Source organism: Eschrichtius robustus, chromosome 2, assembly GCF_028021215.1.
Source record: "Eschrichtius robustus isolate mEscRob2 chromosome 2, mEscRob2.pri, whole genome shotgun sequence".
Classification (NCBI taxonomy): Eukaryota; Metazoa; Chordata; class Mammalia; order Artiodactyla; family Eschrichtiidae; genus Eschrichtius; species Eschrichtius robustus.
In genome coordinates this window covers 95,079,840-95,094,249 of record NC_090825.1, presented here as the reverse complement: position 1 = coordinate 95,094,249, position 14,410 = coordinate 95,079,840, and the positions used below count along the sequence as shown (strand labels likewise).

The 14,410-nt window shown below is 41.9% G+C and overlaps 1 protein-coding gene across 1 annotated transcript in view; it reads right to left on the bottom strand.

Moving 5' to 3' along the window:
- Nucleotides 1-14,410, bottom strand: part of LVRN (laeverin) — an 82,397-nt gene that overhangs the window by 45,988 nt on the left and 21,999 nt on the right. Inside the window, exons 2-4 of the mRNA XM_068534160.1 lie at nucleotides 8,517-8,659; nucleotides 7,136-7,275; nucleotides 3,136-3,262 (exon numbers count right to left, since the gene is read on the bottom strand). Coding sequence (XP_068390261.1) covers nucleotides 3,136-3,262; nucleotides 7,136-7,275; nucleotides 8,517-8,659 — 410 coding nt within the window. The remainder of the gene's footprint in view (nucleotides 1-3,135; nucleotides 3,263-7,135; nucleotides 7,276-8,516; nucleotides 8,660-14,410) is intronic.

Genomic DNA, 14,410 nt, shown 5'->3' with positions numbered 1-14,410 from the left:
CTATAAAAATACAGATCATGCTGGGATGTACAATACATATCATTAGCCTGGTATAGTTACAAGTTAAGAGTAAAATAAAAACTTAAAAGGGAAGTTGCCATTTTAAAAGTTTGCAAATCTCAAATGCCCATATTTATTCCTAAAAGCATCATGATGCCACTTTTTCTTTCAAAACTTACAACAACCCAAACAGCCAACTCTATCATCTCTGTAATATTTTGATATTTCAGTCCACTTCTGACTTTAAACAGAGTGAATTAAAATGATAGCAACACCAGAAAAAAAAATGTTGTTCTAAAGACGAAAACTCTAATTTGAAAAGATACATGCACCCCAATGTTCATAGCAGCATTATTCACAATAGTCAAGACATGGATACAACCTAAATGTGCATCAACAGATGAATGTGTGTGTGTGTGTGTGTGTGTGTGTGTGTGTGTGTATATATATATATATATATATATATATATATATATATATAATGAAATATTACTCATCCATAAAAAAATTGAAATAATGCCATTCGCAGCAATATGATGGACCTAGAGATTGTCATAGTAAGTGAAGTAAGTCCGACAGAGAAAGACAACTGTCATATATGTGGAATCTAAAATATTGATACAAATGAACTTATTTACAAAACAGAAATAGACTCACAGACAGAAAACAAACTTATGGTTACCAAAGGGGTAAGGGGGAAAGGGATAAATTAGGAATTTGGGATAAACAGATACACACTGCTATATGTAAAATAGATATAGAACAAGGACCTACTGTATAGCACAGGGAACTATATTCAATATCTTGTAATAACCTATAATGGAAAAGAATCTGAAAAAGAATAGATATGTATCTAACTGAATCACTTTGCTGTACACCTGAAACATTGTAAATCAACTATACTTAAATAAAAAAAGAGCAGAAAGAAAGAAAAAAATGTTATTCTATGTAATAGATATATACACATGGTTTAGATTCTGAGGCTTAGAATTCAACTGAGCAAGCTACAAGAAGGTAAGCTAAAAGAACACCATGGAAGAAAGAAATAAAAAGGCTTTTCACCTGACTCACTGAGAGTAAAGGGTAAGGCGTATGTGGGAAATGCCGATAGGGAAGGTTTGGCTCTCTTGCTTTTTTTGTGTGTTTGTTTGTTCTTGTTTTTGTTTTTAAATGACTCAACCAAAAGTTAAAGTAATTAGGAAACATTAGTTTATCTTTCTCTTAAAGATGCAGTAATAGAGAAACTCCTTATTTTAATCATCTATCAAAATGCGGTTTTGACTAAGCACCACCTGCGTGTGTGCTCATAGAGCAACATTGGCTGAGATGCTATGAAAGATACAAAAAAAGTGCCAATATAACCCTGACTTCCAAGAGTTGGTAATCTAGCCAGAATTTACATGGAATTACTGAACTCACTGCCTATATTTATTCCTCCACCAAAAAAAAAAAAAAAATGTTTGCTGTTTACCACTCTGAGAGAAGCACTGTCATAGGCTCTGAGAGTACTTTAAAAAGGACAGTCCAGATCCTGACCCGCAACTTGCCCTCGACCTACTGGGGGAGATGATTAGGATCTAGTAGGTCAAGAGCTTGAATGCAGGGGCGCACAGGATGCTGTGGAAGTGTGAGAGATGGAGTCAGGGAAAACTTCCTGGAGGAGGGGGCACTGAGTTGAGAAATATAAGAATCAACCTGTTGGGTAAAAGGTATGGCAGGATGTGCAAACTGCATGTGCAAGAGCCTGAAGGAGAGGAGAGGAAGATGAAAGTGTAGGAGAGGATAGAGATGGTGTTAGAGCATCCCTCCTACTCTGAGAAACTGTTAAAAGCCTGGACTTTATCCTCAAATGGGAAGCCACAGAGAGGATTTAGAGGACAGTAACATGATCAGATTTTGCTTTGGAAAAATCCCTCTGGCCTCAGTGTGGAAGATGGATTGGAGGAGACAAGAGCGAAGGTGGTGAAACTAAGTGAGAGCTGTTGTGGTCAAGCTGTTGGTGATGTAAACTAGGGAGAATGAGGGGCATGGGAAGAAGTGGATGGATGTGGAGATAATAAGGAGGTGACTAATTGGATGGCGGAGATGCTTTGACAGAACAGGATATCAAGAATAACTCTGGACTTCTCCTTATCTAAATAAAGACAAATGGAAATTTGCTTGCCTAGACAAGGTTTATCTTGAGATCTTCCAGCCGCAGAAGTGCCAGAAGTTGGTCTCCATGCCCAGATTCCTGCCACCTCCAACTTTCTAAATGACGGGTATCACCTCTGGGATCCATGAGGGGGCCAAGGCTAGTCACCATTCCTGCACTCCCCATCCCTCCTCAGCCAGAAGGCTTGAGCTGCAGAGCCCCTGGCTTCCCAGGGTTCAAGAGGCTTGAGCTCCCCAATTTTTACTCCCCACTTTCCTTCTACTATATGCCAGGAAAGGCCAAACATACTTTTCCCCAAGACTTCAACTAACTAACCTGTCAGAGGAACAAAACACACTTACGTGATACCCTTAATTTTGATAGGAAAAACATGGAACAACTTTCTGAGCTGAGTGGCTCACATAATTTTAAGGACATTCCATACAGATCTATGAGAAATAAAATGTTTACATATTCCTTCGAGGATCATATTATGTTCACACATGATCCCAATTTTATACAACAAAAATTCACAGATGGGACCCCCAGGTCCTAATCCAATGACTCACAGCTAAAGAATAGTTTTTGAAAAACCAACAAAACCTTACTAAAGGGAACTGGAGTAACTCACACAAGCGGCTAAAAGGATGCAGAACACTGAATTGCACACTCACGTTATGAGAGGAAAGGACAGAATGCAAGAGAGAAGACAGGGTCTGGAGGATGTAAGTTGCCAGTGAGTACCCAGGAGGGATCTAAAGCCAGGGAGCTCTCCGAGCACCTACTGGTCACACGGAATGATGCAGAGAAAGAACAGACAGGCCCCTGTGTGTTTAGGAAGGTGTAGGACATAATGATGGGAAGCCAGTGGGGCTAACTCCGAAACTGCAAAAATAGCAAAGTGCCAATGGGTCCTTGGAGGCCCGTCTAGGTACCTTTTGATCTCAACCCAGGGCCCCCATAATAGGAAATCAAATGCATTGTAAGGGAAGATGCCTCACCTGTTTTTGGAAGAGGGTAACTAATATTAAATAAATCCTCCAGAAAAGAGAAGATGGGACCTGTGATGTTCAAAGCAAAGTCTGCATTTCCAGCTGCGATGGCTTCCTTCCGGGCCCAGATGCGTATCTAAACGGAAACAATTAGGCAGTGATTAGGAAAAGCAGTAGTGATTTATGGAAAGTGGCAGCCTGCTGGCTCCAGTTCCCTGATGCTCTGGAGCCAAAGGCTTACCTTTTCAAAAGAAGCTGCATAATAAAACGTTTGCATGTGTCCACACAGTGAGAAAGGAGTCCTGGGCCCCTCTTTCCCAGGATAATGAGGCCTGGCGGGGAGGAGGCTGCAAGGAAGGAGGGGCTCCAGGCAGGAGGCTTCCAGAACAGGTGGCTGCATTTTGTGAAAGGGGAGCATTCCTGAAGCCCTCAGGTAATTCAAAGGTCACTTGATTCAAGACAAATTCTCCAGCAGAAGTAAAAGCCAAGTCAGGTAAACGTGGTCTTGGAGGTCAGCAATCTGCAGATATTGTTGTGTTGCTTTTCATTTTCTTTGCATTTTCTTTAATGTTTTGCAGAGAGCTCTTTCTCAAATTAACTGTATTCACATCAGTATAATTATCTAATTCACTAAGGCTATTCACTAAGTTGAGAACAGTGGTTCCTCAGAAAGTGTGTTATTTCACTCTTCTGCAATAACAGGTAAAATTTTGTAGTTCAAAAATAATCCTGGGAATGGTATCTACCCCCACAGAAAATGTCGATTTATGCTGGAGTAAAAGGGTCCCTTGGATCCTTGCTTCCCTTTTCAGGACATAGTTCCAATGATTCAAACCAGAATTGGGCAGTTAGTAGGGGTTAAACAGTATAGAATATATTAAGCAAATTTGAATCATGCAAATTTAAAATGGTTTGTTAAAGAAAACATGAATAGTCCCATCTTATTTTCCAAATTTGAAATAAGGTTAATTTCCTTAATTTTAAAAAGTTCATCAAAAGTCTTATGACTTTATAGTTGTTGAAGCAAGTGAATTATATTCTCTGTTTATGACACTTCCTCCTTAGTACCTGAAAAGAAATCCCTGCCGTGTTTAGTTAGTTTAACACAACCGTGCTGTCATTTGGGCATTTGAACTTGTTTGTGTGACTTTGGTGACTAATGTGATGTTGTTTTAACATTCATTGGTATTTTAATATGAAGTCATGGTATCCCCAATGCCACCTGAGCACTTTTAAATGGAGTTGTTAGTGTTAGCTAAAAAACACGTATGAAACTTATAACCCTAGAATGAAAGTTAGCGAGGAGGGAATTAGATAATTATACTGATGTGAATACAGTTAATTTGAGAAAGAGCTCTCTGCAAAACATTAAAGAAAATGCAAAGAAAACGAAAAGCAACACAACAATATCTGCAGATTGCTGACCTCCAAGACCACATTCACCTGACTTGGCTTTTACTTCTGCTGGAGAATTTGTCTTGAATCAAGTGACTTTTGAATTACCTGAGGGCTTCAGGAACGCTCCTCTTTCACAAAATGCACCCACCTGTTCTGGAAGCCTCCTGCCTGGAGCCCCTCCTTCCTTGCAGCCTCCTCCCCGCCAGGCCCCATTATCCTGGGAAAGAGGGGCCCAGGACTCCGCCCTGCCCCTAACGCTACCCGTACCTGCCCCTTCTCAAGCTCTCGCCTCCACGGCAAGGTCGGGAAGACATCTAAACCAGAGCTCACGCTACTGAGTGGAAATAACAGTCACCTTTCCCCACGTTCAGGATAATGTGTGCAAATTAACTGTAGTCTTGGGGGAAAAAAAGGCAGTAACAACTAATGTTTGAATGTAAATTTCCAGGTTACAAAGCTCCTCCCGTAAACAACCACTCTTTAAGCCAAAAGGGAGGCAAATGATGATTCCGAGCTGTGGCAGAAGAGACAGGGCAGCGAGGAGCACAAACAGGTGCAGAACGTTTCGGGAACGCAGCCATAAAGTTCCTTCAAAGTCACACCTAGGGCTTCCCTGGTGGCGCGGTGGTTGAGAATCTGCCTGCCAATGCAGGGAACACGGGTTCGAGCCCTGGTCTGGGAAGATCCCACATGCCGCGAAGCAACTGGGCCCGTGAGCCACAACTACTGAGCCTGCGCGTCTGGAGCCTGTGCCCCGCAGCAAGAGAGGCCGCGATAGTGAGAGGCCCGTGCACCGTGATGAAGAGTGGCCCCCGCTCGCCGCAACTAGAGAAAGCCCTCGCACAGAAACGAAGACCCAACACAGCCATAAATAAATAAATAAATAAATAAAATTTTAAAAAGAAAAGATGACTACTATCTTTAAAAAAAAAAAAGTCACACCTAGCCCACCAGTGTGTCCTTGTGGCCCTCCTTAGACACAGCAGACCTCAACATCTAAGAGCGGAATATCTTTACACATGCCCACGTGTGATAAATTCTACTCAAAATATGTTATTTCCAACCTTAGTTATGCGTGTCCTATGTTTATCCTCATGCCACGCATGAACCGCATTTTCAACTTCACTAAATTTTTATCTCTTACTTAATGAGTCATCTTTGTAGAGTCTGGATGTTATTCCAAGAGTACAGTCTGGTTCCCTGCAGAGTATATGGTGGACTCCTTCGCTTCCCAGAGCTGAGCCAGAGCCAAATGTAACATTCCACTGATAAACTCATCCCAAATTTCAAGTTTCTGGCTAAGACCATGACTTTCTTAGGCATGTTCCATTTCCTCTTTGCTTTCTGTGGCAGCTGGCTTTCCTTCCAGGGTGATCTCTCATGAAGAAACAGGTATGATCCTTTATAAGAATTATTCACTGTGCAGCAGCATTGAGAGCAACAAGCCACTGGAGATGAGGATGCTGACAGTCACCTTGGGTCACTCGTGAGCTCCGGGCCCACTCCTTCATGCCAGGTACAAACCATGGGCTTCCACATCATGCCTGAGTAGATTTTATCAATATATACCATGAACATCTGACTTGGCTCATGTTATATCTGTGGATATGAAGCATCTACCAATGATTATTCAATAAGGGAAATCAGGCTGGAGCCAACAGCTGAGGAAAATGAGCTGTTGTTTGCATCTAACACGGTATTATTAATTCATCCTTAGGAGGAGGGGCTTTGAACGATCCTCCCCCTGGCGGCAGACTTGGCTCATCCACAGCTTCCTTGCCTCCACAAGTCAATGGCACAAGCCTTGAAGTTCATGGGCCCAGGAGAGAGCCTCCACCTGCTGTAGGGCCTGACTCTCCTCAGCCCGGTGAAGTCGATCCTACTAGAAAGAACTGGGCCTAAGGCACTGGCCCTACTTACCTCCACACTCTAGCGTAGGGAGTGAACCAGTCTATAAAGTACTGCTACAATAACCTTGATATTTCCCTAAAGGATTATTATGTAAAGAGAGTATAATTGGGTGAAAAACTGGGTGTTTCAGGACAGAGCACCTATTTACACAACTCTAGGGAAGTGTTCATGCCCCGGAGGTGAGGAACCCAGCGGACCTGCTCCTTGATAGGGATAATGCTTAACCTGCCTGCAGCATTTCAGCCAGAGCAGCTGTCCCAGCCGGTGTCAGTTTGGGTTGTTTGGTGTCTGTGTCATAGTGGCTGCTAGACATTTTGGGCAGCACCCTGGCTTCAAGGCTGCAGTAGGATGTAGGCGAAGTAAACAACAGGTAAACCTGAGCTTCCAGATGCTAGTGTGGCCGCTTTCCCTGTTCTCTCCTGTACTCCGAAAGGCAGCGAAAGCCTGGGAAGTGGGGGAGGCTCAGAACCTGCCTCGAGTGGGCTTAATGGGGAGCCTTTCCATAGAAACCCGTCCGCAGAACCACAGTGGGAACCGTTGCATCCCGTTCTGCAACTCCGCGCTGAGAGTGGTAACAGGGCTTGGGGGAGATCCAGGAGGGGACGGTGGGGTATGTAGGCACAGCCCCTGATGCAGGAGTGCCTGAGCGGTCCGCGGCCAGTACAAATGTCCCCTTACCTGGAGGGTCTCCCTCACTCACCTCCTTGCCCCTTTCAGTCCTGCTGACATGCTCGTAGTCACAGATGGCAAAGGCGGCTAAATAAGTGGGCATGTGGGGCGTGGTGTGAAAGGTAGTAACAGTCCACTTGCTTCCATTCACGTCTTCTTTCTCAGACTGACCTAGAGAAATTGATTTTAGTACAAATCACTGTAAATAAGCAATAATAAGCACAACTATCTACCTTTGAAATAATTTGTCAAGTCGACTGTCACCCAGCTAGTTCTTCCCAACTCCTCCCCAGAGTGCAGCAGTTTGGATTTGTCTACCCCCAAGCTATCAAAACCACATTAGGAAGGCCTAAGGACAGTATCTCGGTCCTGAATTAGCACCTTGAATAACATGGTCTGGATGGAGGGCAAATCTATGGGCACTGTAAACTAGGCCCATGAGCTACCTCCTCTCTTTCCCATCCACGACTGTTTCCTGGTTCAGCCCATCTCTCTCAGCACTTAATCTAGAGTTTCCCAGGCCCATGGGAGGTCAACAAGGTACAATTCTGCCATTCTCAGGTTTCGGGCAGGTCTTCAGTGGAGTCACACTGCGGGTTTTAAACCTGAAATCACAAACTCAGACGCCTGGGAGGGCCGGGTACTTGATGTGAACGGGCTGGTGTACACTAACAGGGAGTGGTGGGGACCACGGCAGGCGGGGGCATGGGCTTGGTCTGCAGGAGGTAGCCCCTTCTCAGCGGCAACTATCACTGGCACATCGGAAGTGCAGGGCCAGTGTTGTTAGATGTTCTGAGTTTCAAAAAAAAAGTAAGAATTTTTATTTTTATGAGGAATCTCTGAATTAAAAGAAATTGGATGCCAATTCAATCAAAAGAAAAAACTACTGTGAGCCAAAAACAAAACAAAAAACAAAACCAAACCAAACCCACATCTATGTACCAGATTCAGACCAAGTTCACTAGCTTGTCATCACTAATGATCAATAGTTGAAGCCCAGATTAATGGGCAGACAGGCTGCCAATGTATGAGAACAGTGTAGTGTCCTCAGCTCCTAATACAAAAAGAATCAGGATTTACCATCACCAAGATGTGCGCACTGATGCATATCCCATGTGACTGCCCTCCCTGGTTATGCTATACTACAGTCATAACACACTCTCAACACACTGCCTAGAAAATCTACTGATATAAAATCTATTACAGAGTTAAATTTATATACACATATATAATTCATATAAATACAAATATATAAATATATAATCAGATAAACGTATTACATAATTATATAATATATAACATTATATATACATATGTATATGTGTATATGTAATTATATGTTATGTATGTCTATATACACATATACATATAGGTACATGTATACATATACAATGACAGGAAACATTACTTACCTAGCTTTGGCATGTTGGAAAGGGCCACGTAACTTGGATGATGAATAACTGTAATATTAAAAGTTGCCTTCAGAGCTGGCTCATCAAAACAAGGGAAAACATTCCTGGCAAATGTTGGTTCCATCTGAGATGCTAAGAGGGCCCTGAAATACATTTTTGGGAAAAATCTATTTTTATCTCAAACCAGAGGAAGCAAAAAATATATATATATTGAGGGATTATGGCTTATAATTATCTTCAGGAAGGAGCTGTAATGTTTTCCCCTCATCTTCCTCACTGCCCTCCCCATAATACATACACACTCCAGTTCTCACTGTCCCTGAGAATTCCTGTAAGACCTAAAATACAAAAGAACTCTTTAATTTTCAACTGCAAAATAACATTTACTTCATTACATCATATGCCTTTAAAACCTTTTACAAACAAAATAGGAACAAATATAACAAACATGCAATGCCAGACTTTTGAGAACCAAGGATATTTTTAAACTAGGATTACTTCTTTGGGGATGGTCTATTGCTTTCATCCTCCATCAAAGTGCAAGTCAAAAGAAGAATGTATGTTTTTTATCTTTTTCTCACATGTTCCTCTTTTTCTTGCTTGAAAACTTTAAAAAGTTTTATTTTGCATATCCTTGGGGCTAAACAATATGGACACATCCCAACTGAACAAAACAATTTTCATTTACATATGGATGGATTTATCGAATCCCTACTGCTCCTTCCTCCATCTCCAAGAAAAAATACAAAAGGTGACACGATCGCACCATGCACTGGTGATTTATAGGGAAAAGCTTAGGGACAAGAGTGCCCTGAGCAAACAAGAAGATTTCCAGGTTCACCTTCTGTAAACACTGCCTGAGTCTGACAAGAGCATGGCTCCTATCAAACAACTTTCTCCTCCAAAGAAACCTGCAGTCTCATTACCCCATTTTCCAAGACTCTGTGACCTGGGAACTGCTTTTAGATGACAACTGTGGATGCTAAATTCCTTTTTTTCTCCGAAGGTGCTGAGACTTAATGTCTCTCATGCATTTACCCCAGCTCAGGCCCAGTTCTTAGATAAATAAAAGGAGAATTCAACACAGATATCTTGAGAGCCCTGTCTAGCCATTATTCACCTCTGTAAATCCCTCCTCCACCATGATAAGGGCCCTGCTCACATAAAACTTCACACAGCTTTAGGAAGAGCACACAGAACAGCAGGCATGTTCAAAAGCTTTTCACAGTCAGCTAGTTTGATGTGCTCATAACCTCACTGTGACAAAACTGTAATTTTCAACAAGCCTACTTTGCTTTATTTGCTTTTCCCTACTTTATTCTACTCTTGCTTTCTTGGCTGAAAGGGGGCTTGTGGGCTCTGACAAGCAGCCACTTTGGCTGCAAGACTTTGCTCCATCTACCACTAGCTGAGCAACCCTGAACTAGTCATGTAGTCTTGCTGAGCCTGTTTCCCCATCTAGAAAAAAATGACACTAGCTATATTTCATCGTTGGATGAGCTTTTATATTATTAGTAACTACATTTAGCAATAAACGCCCTGTGAATTCGCCTATATTCCTTCCAATCTCACAGATTATTCTTGATATGGATGAACTACAGAAGAATTCAAGGAAGAATAAGTTACAGAGTAAGGGTGGAGGGTTGGAAATTACAAATGCATTTAAAAAGGTTCCAGCACTTTGCTGTACAGCAGAAATTAAACACAACATTGTAAAAAAAAAAAAAAAAAAGTTTCCAGAGATCACAGGTTGGCCACAAGCTGAATATGAACCACATTTGTCTCCCCAATTAATTTTAAACTATGAGAAATTAGGGGTTATGTATTTTTTCTTCTGTATCATTTAAAATACTTGGCTAAAATATGGGTTCATAGCAAATAAGTATTTTCTCAGCCTCGGAGGCACTATAAAGTAAAGGAAGCTTGATGTTAGTATATACAGAAGAACATGAAGTACTTTGCATAGTTTGCCACATTGGCATTTGTTTGTTTTGTAGTATTGGTTGGTATCTTTTAAAGGGATGGGATAAAGTACAGAAGATTCAAGCAATTGACACTACAGTAAAAAGAATAAGCAGGGAATTCAGCAACCTGAGTAGTTGCTCAGGATCTGCAGTGTAAACATAGGGGTGTAACTTTGGGAAAGTTGCTTAAACTCTTTGGACATCCGTTTCTATAAAATGCAGGATGGGACTAGATGATCTCTAAGTCCACTTAGAGCTCTAAAACTGATTCCAACAGAGATAAAGACTCCAACAGGATGGAGAGAAGAGCCCTTGAGGTGGCCATGACTGAGTCATCTAGGATGAAGAGAAATAGTCCCCTTGGGAGTTTTCATGCTGAGTGGCCTTCAGTAGATCTGTGAGCCTTCTGAAATTGCAGGACACTTCGTACAAATGGTGATCTGTTAGCATGAAAAGTGCAATGTAAAGTGAAAAAGTGCATTCAATTATATAACACATGCTTATATATTTGGAAAGCCAACACATGCCTATTGTTTTTGTAATGGAAACTATAGAAAGTACAGCTTGATGACATCTCTGCTGCCATAACTCCCCAAAGCATGTGAATCTCAAGGAGGTGGCAAGGTGGGGAGGAGGGAGAAAATCAGCCTCTTCAAGGAGGTGAGAAACTTTCATGCTCACCAAAGGTGCAGGTTTAAAAAGGCGGGGAGACACCAGCTTAGGGAGTCACTGCTTTAACAAATCAAGCATCAAGCAAGTCCTTCCAATTCCATGATTGAGGTCTCCAGAGAAGTGAAATAAAAGAAACGCTTGGATTTTACTCAACTATTTCCCTCCCTAGTGTTATACAAGCAAACAAAAAGGGAAAAATCCCTACAACACACAGCCTTTCTGGCTCTCAATCTTAACCCCAAAGGTCAGGGCCAGCCGGCAGCACACACAATCTGGTTATGCCACATCTGGACCCAAGGCTGGTATTTATTTCCCTTCTCTCTCTGCTTTGGACTCAAGCAACCCTGTAAGGATATCCCTTCTCCCTTCAAACCTCACAGGAACATGTTATTATGGTGCCTATGAAGTCTGGGTTTAGAGTGGTCAGCTGGTGAGGGAGTTAATTTGGGAGAATTTGTCTCCTAGTGGCTCACTATTGCAAAGCCACTTTCCTGCCCTCTTGTACAGCCAGAGAATGGTGGGCTCACCATTTTCTTGTGCTGGAAAAGGTCTCAGCAGGCAAGACACGTGATGCCCTTGGGGATCCATCTACTAACACATAAAAAATATTCATTCAGTACAGTATTTCATTCCAAATTATTTTATGAACTCCATACGCCTACAGCTCTAGTTAAGAAGTGCTAAATAACATAGCTGGTCAAGGATTAAATAAGACTCTTTGGAGAGTTGTCTCCCCTGATTTTTTTTAACACAGTAACAACACTCAGAAATCAAAATGTTTAGTAAAGACAGATGTTACACCACTGGATTGGCCCGTGAATCATGTTTGTTTATTACTTGTGTAATACGATCTTAAAACTGAAGTTTCCACCAGACGACAAAACATAATAGATGTAAAATTCCAAACAAAGGTGCCAAACCATGTTATGAAGATTTTGAAAGTAAATGGCCTCAAGAACCTTCAAGCCACTCTTGGGTTTCTCAGCTACATCGAGGACATAGAAGAAGGGTCAGAGAACGTAGATAAAAGAGATCAGAGAAAAGATTCCTTGGTGGGGAGGGACATTATGTTGCCATGTCCTCCTGCACTCAGGGAGTTGGGAGGAGGTGCAACCCTCTAATCCTGAGACAGGGGGAGAAAATCCCTCAGAGAGCAGTGGAAGTGTTTCCTAAGGCTGAGAGACTTAGAGGCTGGTACCCAATTCACTCCTGAGAAAGCTGAAATTGACACTGGCTGGAGTCGAACTCCTATCAGGTGGGAATCTATACTGACTGTTTTAGAGCCAGAACCAGGATAGTGCTGCTGCCTTGGGACCCACATCAGTCCCAGGCAAGGGATGTATGAGTGTTCCTTGGAAAAGCCGTGGGCCCTGAGACAGAATCTTAGATTCTGTCCAATAGAGCCGCCTGGAGGAGCTTGGAGATGCACTACTGTGTGTCTAGGGGCCGAGGAAGGAGTCACAAGTGACAATCAGAACAGAGAAATAAGAGAAGCATCCTGTAGGGACAAGAGAATTGTAGGAGAAAGAGAAACAGTGAGAAAGCTCTGAGGAGTCCAGGAAAATGACATCTCAAGGGAAAAAGGCATCTGCTAGACCAGAGTGAGACCAAGCAGTGAGAGTACTGGTTCAAGTAAGAGCTGCCCTGTGTGTTGCCTCTCCCTGTCTCCACTAGTCCCACTGGACCTGGTAGGGTTTAAATAACAGCTCAAGATGGAAGGGGAGGACTAGAAATAGGAGGCAGAGAGATGGAAGGACCACTACCCTCTATGTCACTGCAGGCTTCTATCCTGAAGTCAGCCCAAGCTCGGAGAAGTGAGGTTGGAGAGAGAAAAAGGGAGATTTAACAGCAACTTAAGTTCAAAGTTTTGAGTATCACCCAGAACTGGATTTCCTAAGTTTTTTGCGTCTGGATAATGTTTGTAACTTCGTGACCATAGATCATCTATTACCTAAGAATTAGCAGGAAATTATGGGTTGCTAGAGTATTCATGCAGGAGCAGGAGCTATTATCCCAGAGACTAAATTGTAAAAGGACAGTGGGAGAAAAATGATTGCATTTTTACTGAATTATGAGGTGTGGTATTTCAATATGCTAGTTACACTTGTTTTCAAAAGATACAGGATCTAAACCTGTGATGAGCAAACCATCTCCCGGAGGAAACTGCTCAGCCACATAAAAATGTGTGGGTTCAACAGCTCTATAAGGTAATGAACTGACCTCTTTTCTCTGTGACACCAGCGATATCATGTGCTTGGCACTTGAGTTCACTGACCTTGTTTTGAGACTTCTAAATTCTTTCCTAATATAATTTCTCTCTTGTGTGTCATACCCTGAGGACTGTGCCAGATTTCCGGCATAAACAGCGACTGGAAGGGAGTCTTTTTCAATTCACTGTTCACTCTTTGGACACCTGCACAAAATGATTGATCTTGATCATGCTGTTTTCACCTTATTTGTCCCAAATAAAGATCTTAATTTTCTTCAGGCACTTCACACTAACAAGCCACTCCCACCTCTTGATTTTTCTATTTTCATTTCTCTAAATACTACCATATTTTTTCTTATCTTTTAAAAAGGAAATGGAGTGATCAGAAATGCAAGTATTCCTAAAGGATACTGAACAAGAATAGGATTCATACATTCGCTCTCTCTTTTTTTCTTAAATTTCGGTTGGTTTTTTTAAAATTTTAATTTAATTTTATTTTTACACAGCAGATTCTTATTACTTATCTGTTTTATACATGTTAGTGTATACATGTCAATCCCAATCGCCCAATTCATCCCACCACCACCCCCACCTCCCCACTCTCCCCCTTGGTGTCCATACGTTTGTTCTCTACATCTGTGTCTCTATTTCTGCCTTGCAAACCGGTTCATCTGTACCATTTTTCTAGATTCCACATATATGCGTTAATATATGATATTTGTTTTTCTCTTTCTGACTTACTTTACTCTGTATGACAGACTCTAGATCCATCCACGTCTCTACAAATGACCCAATTTTGCTCCCTTTTTATGGCTGAGTAATATTCCATTGTATATATGTACCACATCTTCTTTATCCATTCATCTGTCGATGGGCATTTAGGTTGCTTCCATGACCTGGCTATTGTAAACAGTGCTGCAATGAACATTGAGGTGCATGTGTCTTTTTGAATTATGGTTTTCTCGGTATATGCCCAGTAGTGGGATTGTTGGGTCATATGGTAATTCTATTTTTAGTTTCTTAAGCAATGTCCATACTGTTCTCCATAG